Source organism: Pogona vitticeps, chromosome 5, assembly GCF_051106095.1.
Source record: "Pogona vitticeps strain Pit_001003342236 chromosome 5, PviZW2.1, whole genome shotgun sequence".
Classification (NCBI taxonomy): domain Eukaryota; kingdom Metazoa; phylum Chordata; class Lepidosauria; order Squamata; family Agamidae; genus Pogona; species Pogona vitticeps.
The window spans coordinates 170,501,065-170,512,543 of record NC_135787.1 but is presented as its reverse complement, the minus strand read 5'-3'; the positions used below and the strand labels follow the sequence as shown (position 1 = coordinate 170,512,543).

The 11,479-nt window shown below is 41.8% G+C and overlaps 1 protein-coding gene across 1 annotated transcript; it reads right to left on the bottom strand.

Moving 5' to 3' along the window:
• Positions 1-1,192: 1,192 nt before the first annotated feature.
• CKAP4 (cytoskeleton associated protein 4) lies at positions 1,193-11,273 on the bottom strand. The gene is made up of 2 exons (XM_020803664.3): positions 10,772-11,273; positions 1,193-4,485 (listed from the first exon to the last, which is right to left on the bottom strand). The coding sequence occupies exons 1-2, from the start codon at positions 11,138-11,140 to the stop codon at positions 3,163-3,165; spliced, it is 1,692 nt and encodes a 563-aa protein (XP_020659323.3). The 5' UTR covers positions 11,141-11,273; the 3' UTR covers positions 1,193-3,162.
• Positions 11,274-11,479: the final 206 nt, after the last annotated feature.

Genomic DNA, 11,479 nt, shown 5'->3' with positions numbered 1-11,479 from the left:
TTGGGTTTTGAATGCAAATATACATGCACTGTCTGTTCAACTTATTATTCCATTGCTTTCTAATGCCATTGCTGGGCTATTTATAGTTAAAACATATAAATATGAAACAACAGCAACCATATTAATTACAAGCATTCTGCTAATATGAAGGGTCCAGTTTATGGAAATAGGGTATGCCAATTAAAAAATGTTGGGAACCACTGCTTTAAATGACTAATTGACCAGGGGTATTTTTTAAAAGAATTTTGTTCTGTGTTTTACTTGTGTTTTTAATATTGCTTTTATTATAAGTTTTAATATATTTCAATTTTTTTTTGATATTGTAATGTCCTATTTGGTTTTAAACTTTAATACTGTAATCCACCTTGGATCCCTTGAGAGAAAAGCAACATATATAGTTTAAACAAACTGCAAGTAGAAGGCTTTTTCCCTCCTCCTCTCCTTTTGCAGCCGCTTATATCAGAGAACTGAATGCTCCGGTGTGACTTCACAATCAAAGAATCTGAATTAATTCACATCTCCCCGCTGTGTGTAGTCATACCCTCATTGAATTATCTAGCCAGGTAGAACACAGAAGCATGTGAAGCTGAGAATCCTCCAACTGATTCCTGGATTGATGCATTGATCAGAATGTTGACCGTGGATGGGGCACCTTGGCTTTCCAGAAATTGTCTAGGAGAACTGAAGCTCAAACCATTTGGAAATTCAAGGAATCCTCACAACTGGCTTTCGTGCCTCTTGAAGATTTAAAACAGATCTGGGTTCACAAAAGGTAAGTCTCAGCTCTTATTTTTAAAGGTATATTTTGAAAGCAGAGCTTTACGGTAACAACACCTTTTAGAGGTAAGAAAGGTACGACGTGTTTTTGCAAAATCACACAATGCCATTCAAGATCTTTTTTAAAAAACGTAATGCAGTGAGCAGCCTTTATTCATCACTTCTTGAAAAATAGATTGGAGGAACACGTACATGTCTGTGTTAGCCTTTCTCGTGATCATGAAGCATTGGTTTTACCAGTGTTCAATCATGTGACCCTTTTATGGGGTGCGTGGATGGATGCATGTACAAACCATCTCACTTTTTACCAAGCTTGGGGAGCAGGGAGAGAGAGACTGTGAGATTTTCATAAAGGAATCTTTAAAAATCAACCTACATTTCTGTAAAAGCTACTGTTACTAGAATTTACAACTCCTCAAGCAAAATATTTTTTATTTTTAACTTACAATGTTTGCATTATTTTTATGTTTACTTTTAATTTTAAATTACAAATGAAATTTTATATTATAAAGTATTTGGAGGATAACAAAGGAGAGGTTCAGAAGCAAGAGGGTCTCTCAAATACAGAAAAAAGAGGACACGATGCCACAAAGTTGGAAAACTGATCTGAATTAAGAGTACAGAAGAGGCAAAGTTAAATCTGCTCTCTCATCATATGTGGTTCTCAATATGAATTTCCACTGATCCAGCTATTATATATTAAACAGAACTATTCAAAGCAGGTCACGTATTTTAACATGATCTCCATTTAAACGCTTAGATCATTTCCATCTTTCATTTATTAAGTATTACAGATACTGGGAAAAAGTTTATTTCACAGTCAACTATATAGTCATTCAAGACAAAGACAGTGAAGAAATGTTTAGAAAAGTATCAGCTAATCTGAGCATAGCACATCCTTCCAGGCGTCTAAGGCATCAGGTCTCCTGATAGATATTGCTGAGAACATCTTTTTTTGCATCCTACATCAGGACTGTTTCTTGTTACCCGTGTTGCTGCAGTGTTTCCAAAGTTCAACAGCTAAAGGAAGTCTGTATGTCACAAACATTCTTCTAAAGCTTGTCTTCTCTGATTCAGCACCTTTCTAAAAATATAAGCCTTTTTCAAGTGAAAGACCAAAATGCAGATACTGTAGTTTCTAAAGGACATACATAAGAATCCAAGCAATTGTATAATTCAGTGGTTCTTAAACATGAACAATATTACTAACACTTTTGATTCTGGCAACACAAACCTCCCACATTCAAAGTTTTTTGTTTTAATTAGTCTGATGTGTGGTTCTGTTTTGTCGAAGTTAATCAGGCACTTGGTATGGATCTCAGAGTAAAGTTTACTCGACTTTACCAACACACAAGGCAGATGTTAAGAGAATGGCCGTGGTAAATAACTCTGCACTACTGTTTAGCATCACACTCTTCTTTTGGCACATTATCAACATGGTGTATTTTTCCTTCACACATTTCATCTGATCCTAGTTTCTACAAATCTCTGAAGCAACAAATGGGAATGTTGCAGGTGAAAATGTTATCCTACAAAATGGTACATGGTTCCAAGGGAAAAATGAGATTATGGAATAATTCTATCCATTGTTGCCAACTTTTATATGGCACAGACAGTTCAAAAGCACCAGCATAAGAAAATAATTCTTTGGTTTTGCTATGAAGTAGTACTATTGATTATCAAGCTTGCAAAAAGCAAGCCTCATTATACATTTTGGAAGAAGTTAATTTGGTGTTTGATTTCAACCTACTTCTCCACACCTTTCTTGCACTGACTATATAGCCTACATGCCTATGCAGAGCCCTATGGATGCTTTAATGTATACACAAAGTTCTTGCATGCAGTAGTTGTTGCTTCATTTTGATGGAGAGAGCACAGAGCTTTGAAAAGTTACTTTTGGACTTTTAATTCCCAAAATCCTCCAATTGGCATAGGCAGTAAAGCTGGCTGGAGGATTTTGGGTAGCTGTAGTCCAAAAAAAGTAATATTTCCAAGCGCTGACTATCTGCACCTGGACAGTTAGTGTGCTTCCTGTGTTCAGATGTATGAGGCAGCATTGTGCATAGTGACCTTTATCCATCAAAAAGACTAAGGCAATGCTTACCATGATTTGCCTTCTTCTCCCCCACCCCACCCCTTGTGTGCACCAAGCAGCAGAAAAACATTTATTTGTGCTAGGAATTGACAAAATAAAAATAAAAATAGCATCCTAATTGGAATGCATTTTTCTAGAGGCCTCAAAGACTGTGGTTTCTAACCCACCAATATTCTACTCACCTCAGCAACATCACAAGCTCTTTGGCCTACAACAGCTGTGTGGGGCTGTGTGAGTGTGTGTGTGTTGCTTTTGTAACTCAAAAGTTACAATGTGTTTGTATACGATGCTTAAACCTTCTCATGTATTTTTTCCACTTTCACAAACAACCTGTCTAGGTCATTCCTGATATCATCTAATGAGGTCTTTACTGATTGCACATCGTTCTCATTAGTCTCTATTTTCACAGAGTACGCAACTAAACTGTCAACAGCGGTCCTGAGCATTTTTAAGTCAGATTCAACCTGGCCAAGAGATGATCGCAATTCATCAACAGAACCTTTTACAGAGGAGAGTTCCCCTAGGTGGTCTTGACTCTGTCCCATTTCCACTGGAGGTTTTTCTTGACTCAGTAAAGCACGAACTTGTTTCTGAATATTATCGAGTACATCAGTGTTGCTAGATAAATCACTTACACGTTTCTTTAGTTCATCAATGTCACTATACATAGACAGCTTGGCTTCACTAAGACTCCTTACTGTATCCTCAAGAAAACGCACTTCATTATCTAAAGTCCCACGGAGAAAGCCAAGACTTTCCTCCAGCTCATCTATCTTGCTGTTATACTTGTAGAGAACAGATTGTGTATCTTCCCTGTCTTGACTAGATGGCAATTTCAGAGTGTGAATGTTCTCTTCTATGGACCTGAACCTCGATTCAAATTCTTCATTACTCTTTTGAAGATTTTCAATATCTTCCTTGGTGAATGCATAGCTTTCTAATTTAGCAGACTCTTTGATGTGTTGCAAGTCTTTACTGAGTCCTTTAAGCTCATCAGGAATATGAGCAATGGACTCTTCTGCTTTAAGAACCTTCTCTTGTAAAGCTTGCAGTGAAAGATGCTCTGTGTCAGCAGCTTCCTTGAACTTCTCATGCTCCTGCTTGAGGTTGACAAGTTCTTTGACTTCAGACAACACATCAGACTCCATCGAATCTATGGTATTTCGCAGTGATTCAATTGTTTTCTCTTTAGCCTTCATGGAAGCTTGCATGTCATCAACAGCACTTTTCAAAATCTGGAGTTCCTGTCTGTAGTTTTCCATTTCACTCAGTGAAGCCACCTTTGTTTTTACTTCATTGATTTCATCTTGACTCCGCTTTTGGACATCTGTAAATTCAGCAATATTGTCATTTATAGACCTGGTTAACTCTGTAAGCCTTTCTTCCACTGTGTTTTCCAGAGATGTGAAATCTCGATCCCTTGCATCTTTTACAACATGGATACCATCAGATAAGTCTTTTAGAATTTCATTTTGTAGTTTCTGAAGAACCTCACTAATGCGATTGATCTCATTCTCCCCTTGCTTAACAGCTTTTTCAGTGACTTCTTGCTTTTGCTGGGCATTTTTCAGTGTCAATTCAAAACCTCCAAAGGCAGACTGGAGAGACTGCACCTGAAAGAGAAATAAGCACATGAATAAATTTAGACAAGAGAAAGATGCCTGAAAGGTCTACAGTGGTCTTAAACAAAGCAGAATGGGGGCAGAGGGAGGGAATGCCCAGCAGATCCAGACAAGTCTGTATTGATGGTTTAGACCAGTGGTTCTCAACTCTGGGCCTGTAGATGTTTTTGAACTGATTCCTGATCATTCCCAGTGTAGGATTCCAGGAGTTGTGGTTAAAAAAAAAATTCCCAAACTGTGGCAGAAATTCAAGCGATCCAAAGGGCCAACCGTTGAAAAACACGGATTTAGACTACAAAGCTTGTCCCCAGTTGATTCCTAAGGATTAGCTCCACAACACAGCTTGCCACCTCCAGCAGTGTTTCCTTTTCCTAAAAGTAGGATTTTGGTAGGGCATAGCTGTGGGAACCCTCTCCCCAAGGTTGCTAAGCTGCATTCCTGTTGTAGTGACAAGCACATTCTCCTAGCGGGATGCAGCTGCTTCTGAGCAAGGAGTGGCTACCCATTCTTCCTCTTTCTCATAGAGGTAGAGAGCTAACTTCAAAGCCTTTCTTCGGCCAATCCTAATTGGCATTATGTAGCCAGTACCCTATCTGATTCTCTTCATTAACGTCTCTCTCTCTCTCTCTAAAGTTAATTTCTTTCTTAATTTCTTGTAATCATCTAAACTATCAGCCTTCCCATTTCGTGACCAGTATACATAGCAGGAAGGACCACCAAGGAGAGAAGCAGATGGGAAGGCAACTCTGCTTTCTGAAGCTCATGCCTACATCCAGATTCAGTCCCTGGAATACACCAGCTGGTGACAAACGTTTCAAAATAATAATAATTCTTCTACAACCCACACATTAACCATGTCAGTTATAGTATCAAGGAAACCTTTGAAAGGATGTAATCTGAATGCCCAATATTCTACGTAGGAACAGAATAGTAAATAAACTACAATGCAGACAACTTCCAAATCCATCCAGAACAGCTAGGATTTGCAGAGTTGTGTATTTTCCCTGCAGCTACACATGCTACTGTCAGTGAGTTTGTGTCTATTGCAATGGATCATGGCCAGTACCTTTTCTTTAAAAAACCAACAATAAGATAAAATAATGGCATTTCTGGAATGAAATGCAGATCTTTGAGATATTATCTTAGGGATATTATGACCATTATCAGAAGACTGAACTTCGATAGCATACTACCCTACATGAAGCAAATGTGGAAAGCATTTAAAAAATCTCGTTTCATGAACCAGTAGAGAAAACTCTATGTCAAGCACATGTCTAAACTCATTTTTATAACAATTAATGTACAGTTAAGTAGTTTCTATCAAAGACATATTTAAAGATCATCACAAGAGCAATATTAACTGCAGCAACACTGGCAGATTGTTACAGCTCACTATTATTCTAGCTACTGAAAAACCCTCCATTTCCTTTAACCAATTTGCAAGTTGAGTACAAAGAGGATCTGAGTGAGGGGTATAAAGTGCCACTTCTATCCTGCTGCAAGCAAGCCATCTATATATGCAAAGAAACTGTGAGACCGTATGGTGTGGTGCTGGTCTGCGACTCATGTGGCCTAGGTTCAAATCCCAAACACTTGGACCAGCTATCTGGACCAGTCACATTTTCTCAGCCTCACCTACCTCACAGGGTTTTGTGAGGATAAATTGAGTTGGAGAAGAGCCATGTATGCCACAATAAGCTTACTAGAGAAAAGGTAAAGATGTATAATTAAATAAACAACCAACAATAGCTTATTTTACTTTGTGACAAAATGAGGTGCCCCTTAGTGCTAGGGCACTGGAACAGGTTTTGCAGGACATGAACTCCCATCTGTGCATTAAAATGCAACACTTTCCAACCAGGAAAACATCCCATGGGGGGGAAAAGGTAACAGTAAAAAAATAAATTAATAAACCAAGAAGGAGAATAAACTGAACAGTGCTAAAAACCTTCACAGGGCAGAGACATTAATGCATAGGGATGTGCAGAGCAAAAATTTTTACATTTCATTTTGGTTTCTTGGGGGATGGACAGACTCATTTTCAGATTTTCATGCAGAATTTCTTTTGCTTACCACACAAGGAAGCACTTCTTTTGGATCAATTTGTTTCATTTTCCACATTGATTTTTCTGGTACTGGTTAAAAAAATTATAGAATAATGAAGCTGGAAGCCGCCTATAAGTCCAATGCCTTGCTTAATGCAAGAATACAATCAAAGGATATCTGCCAGGTGGTTGTCTAAATTTCTCTTGAATGCCACCACTGTTGGAGCATTCACTACCTCTCGAGGTAATTGGTTCCATTGTCATACTGCTCTAATAGCTAAGAAGTTTTTCCTGATATTCAATTGAAATCTGACTTCCTGTAACTTATTGCATGTTCAGCACTCTGGGAAGATTGAGAACAGAACCTGACCCTGCTCTGTATAACAGTATTTTCAAGTATTTGAAAAGTGCTATCATGTCTCCCCTCTGTCTTCTAACGGCTCTTTCAGTCTTTCCTCATAGGGCTTGCATTCCAGCGTTATTTCCCTCCTCTGAATTTGTTCCAATTTGTCAGCATCGTTCTTGAAGTGTGGTGTCCAGAACTGGACACAATACTCAAGGTGAGGCCTATACCAGTGCTGAATAGAGGGGAACTAGCACCTCATGAGATGTGGAGGCTATACTAAAATAGCATTTGCCTCTTTCACAGCCCATCACCCTGTTGACTTATATTCAGCTTGTGATCTACAACAATTCCAAGATGCTTCTCAACTGTAGTATTGCTGAGCCAAGTATCCCCCATCTTGCAACTGTGTGTTTGGTTTCTGTTTCCTAGGTGCACTACTTTGCACTTATCCCTGTTGAATGTCATTCTGTTGTTTTTTTAAGCCCAGTGCTCAAGCCTATCTATATTGTTTTGAATTCTGTTTCAGTGTCTTCCAGGATATTAGTTATCCTACCCAATGTTGCATCATCAGCAAATTTGATTAACATCCCCTGATCCACGTCATTAATAAAAATTTTGAAGAACACTGGGTCCAAGACTGAGCCCTGGGGTACTCCACTTGATTCACAGCCCACCACCACCACAGCATAGCAATTTGGCACCAAACTACTCAATGCTATTAAAACAAGCAGAAATTTATCTGTAAAGGTTTTTTTGAAATTCCACAGCAAGCCAGACTAACCAGTTCTGCTTGTTTCAGTGATGTTTGCCACTATGCCATGTAGTCCCAGAGGTACAATTTGCTATTACGTTTCAGCTGTGCAACAGCAGACCATGATGAGTTCCAGAATAAAGTTGCCCACTCCATTACAGGAATAGATGAATCTACCTTACAATGAGTTTGGCTCTTGATCCATCTACAGTGGTGCCTCGCAAGATTATGTTAATTTGTTCCGTGAAAATCGCTGTCTTACAAAAACATCGTCTTGCGAAACGCGGTTCCCCACTGAAATGCACTGAAATCTATTTAATGTGTTCCAATGGGGGGGGGGAATCGTCGTCTTGTGAAAATTGTCCATAGAAAACATCATCTTGCGAAACGCGGTCCCCCATTGGAATGCATTGAAATCTATTTAATGCATTTCAATGGGGGGAAAAAGTCTTGCAAATCGGTCTTAAAAAAAGTCTTGCGAAACACGGTTCCCCATTGGAATGCATTGAAATCTATTTAATGAGTTCCAATGGGGGAAAAAAGTCTTGCGAAGCATCGGTCTTAAAAAAAAACATCTTGCGAAGCACAGACACAAACATTGTCTTGCAAAAATCATCCATAGGAAAAATCGTCTTGCGGATTAATCGTCCTGTGAGGCAATTGTCTTGTGAGGGACCACTGTATTGTAGTACTGTCAAAGTACTGGTTCTCCAAGGTTTCAAGTGAGGGAAACCAGTTAGGGATTGACTGGATCCTAACACTAAGATATTGCCCTTCCAATTTCCACCTTGTAATCTTTTGTAATTACTTTACAATTGACTAGTCCAAGACTGACTTTCAGCTGTGCTGCCTGCCACAAAATACAATAAAATGTACAGTGGTGCCTCGCTTAGCAATTTTAATTCATGCAGAAAAAATTGCTACTAAGCGATAACATCGCTAAGCGAAAATAAAAAGCCCATAGAAACACATTAAATCGCGATTAATGCATTCCTATGGGCTTAAAACTCACCTTTAAGCGAAGATTCTCCATAGCGCCGCCATTTTCGGTGCCTCTAAAGTAAGGAATCTGTGCCTGAAAACAGCAGGCGGCCATTTTGTTTACCTGGTGGCCATTTTGAAACTGCCAATCAGCTGGCCGAAAATGGGGGCCTTGCGGTGATCGCTTCCCTGCGATTTCATCGCTATATGGAGCGATCGCTATGCGAGGCACCACTGTATTTCAAAAAACTGTGGCACCACTCAACCACACATCAGACCTATATTTCTACAGCGTTCCTTGTTCATTTTAAATTCTGGCTTGGGTTCAAGGTGGTAAACTAAAATAGCTATTGAATTAGGGGCAGTGTTAAGATTTCAACACCAGACTTGCCAGTTCCCAAGTCTGTTAGATACTATGCTGTCCTAGCAATCAGGTGCTTTTAAACCAAACTATTTAAATGGCAGTAGTAATCTCAGAGAAACTCATGACTAGAACATCTGGCTGGTCAGATCAATTCTGTTGGTCCAAATGCTTTTTAAAAAATAAATTATGGTTTCTGTGGAGATCTGTGCCCTCAAATAGACTCTTTTGCTTTTTTGTGTAATTCTTGCTAGAATTCTGATTTTTCTTTTTCTCTTCCTTTAGAAAAAGCCAAGTTTAAAACCATCTGCTTGAGGCAAAAATACGTAAGACAATTTGGAAGCAGACCATTTAAAGTTCTCCTGCTGAATTGGCTATTTTGCAAAGTACAAAGAATTTGGTTACGATCACTATTCTTTCATTCCCCCATCCCCACCCAAAACTACAGTTCCCAGAATGCCTTGAGTAGAAGCCCAGACTCCAGTTCCACGAAGCTGACTGGTTGTAAATACTTAGGCCATGAAACCACCACCACCCCCTTTCCCTCAAGCATATTTCAAGTCTTTAGAGATGGGGCTGTGCTTTTGTTTAACTCCAATCAAATGTGCCTTTGATTAAAATAAATCTGTTTATATTTAAAAGTGTGCATACGGTAAGTAATTCATATATTTACAAGTATAATGTAAAAAGTAAAAGAGGTGCATGCTCCACCAATAACACAAGGTGCTGTACAGTTACAAGGATTCCTACTATAACTGTAAACAGACAGCTATACTGTACTTATGCTTTGCATGCGCATTTTGCTAACATGCTACTCTGCCACTTGCCTTCTTTCTCCCTCAAATTCCTGTGGATTATTTCTTGCGTGGCTTCTATGGCATTCTTAGATGGTCTATAAAAACATATGTCACTAAGATTTTAGATACCCAAGGCCTATCTGGCTGCAATATACTGTAGAACATGTTTTGCTGGAAGTAAGCATCACTGCACACGGGGAAGGCTTACTTATGCTTAAAAATGTGTAAGCTATTTTGTTTGCAACAGCATGGGGAGCTATCCCTCAGGAAAGGAAAGAGATATGCTTATAGGCTTAGGTAGGTAGGTAGGTAGGTAGGTAGGTAGGTAGGTAGGTAGGTAGGTAGGTAGGTAGGTAGGTAGGTAGGTAGGTAGGTAGGTAGGTATGCTCTCCCACGGATGCCAGCCAAACTTTCACTTCCCTAGCCCACTCGTAAAAGTCTCTTGTACAAAGACATCCGTTGTTTCAAAGGGATTTGCTCCCCCTTCCCCGAAAAGACAACAGAGCAAACAGGAACTGCAATATAGAAAGCAAGAACGGAATTCACCCCCAAAGCAGCTTCTACACAAAATGCGTTTGAGATGTGAGAGGCCCGCCTTCCTAAAGCTTGGGGAAGAAAGTTCTTCTTCCTGCCTTTGACTCAAACTCCCGCGGCCAGGCTGGCTGGGGGGCTGCGGCGTTCCAGTCAGTGGGATCCAGCCTGTATTGTAGTCGTCCCTCGTCTTTGCAAAGTTTGCCAATTCCCGGCCAACTTTCCCCCGCTCCTGCTCCGGCTCCTCCTCGCCCTACACACCACCCACATGCCGTCGGATTCCCCGGCGGCGGCGGCGGCGGCGGCGGCCTTGATTGAGAAGACTGCTCGGCAGGAAGGCACGGCTCGCTCCCCCCCCCCCCCGGGCCCTGCAAAGGATGCCAAGAGTGAAGGGGGGGGGAGAAAAGGAGAAGGGAGGCGTCGCTTTCAAACCTCTCCGGCGGCTTCCCCCCCTCCCCCGCTCACCTTCTGGACGGCCCCTTCCAAGGTGCGAGCCAGCTCGTCTCGCTGGCCGGCGAAGGCTTCTTGCCGGAGGCCGATCTGGTTCACTTCTCCCAAGAGGTGATGGAGATAGTAGCCCGAGAGGGCGGCCGCCGCCAAGAAAGCGAGGGAGAAGAGGAAGCTGAAGGCCGTGCCCAGGCTGCAGAAGGAGGGCGATCGGCTGCCGCCGCCAGCCGCCGAGCCCCCTTTGCTGCCCTTGGGATGAGGCGGATTTTGCTGCTGCTGCTTCTTCGCCACGTCATCGGGGTGGCTCGCATGGCCTCCCTTTTCCGAGGACGCGCCGGGGCTGCCGCTGTTGCTCCCCTTGTTGCCCCTTTGTTTGGCTGAAGACATGGTGGTGCGCGCGGGGGGGGCTGTCTGTCTGTCTCTCTTGTTTTCTTCGCGCGCTTTGCTCCTCTGTGGGGGAGGTGGGTCCGGGCCGCCCACGGCCAGCTAGCGCCTGAGGCGGCGAGGGGCGACGGGTGACGGCAAAAGCAACCCGAGCTGGCGGGACAGCCTCCGCTTCTCCATTCAGTGGCAGGCAGGCAGGAGAGGGGAGCGGCGGGGAGGACTCAGGCGGGCTCCTTCATTCCTGCCCGGCCCCTTTGGCTCAGAACCGCCTCCCGAGGTCCTCGACACGGGGGTGGGGTGGGGAGAAAAGCTGCCACGCACACCGAGAGACAAGGAACCGGC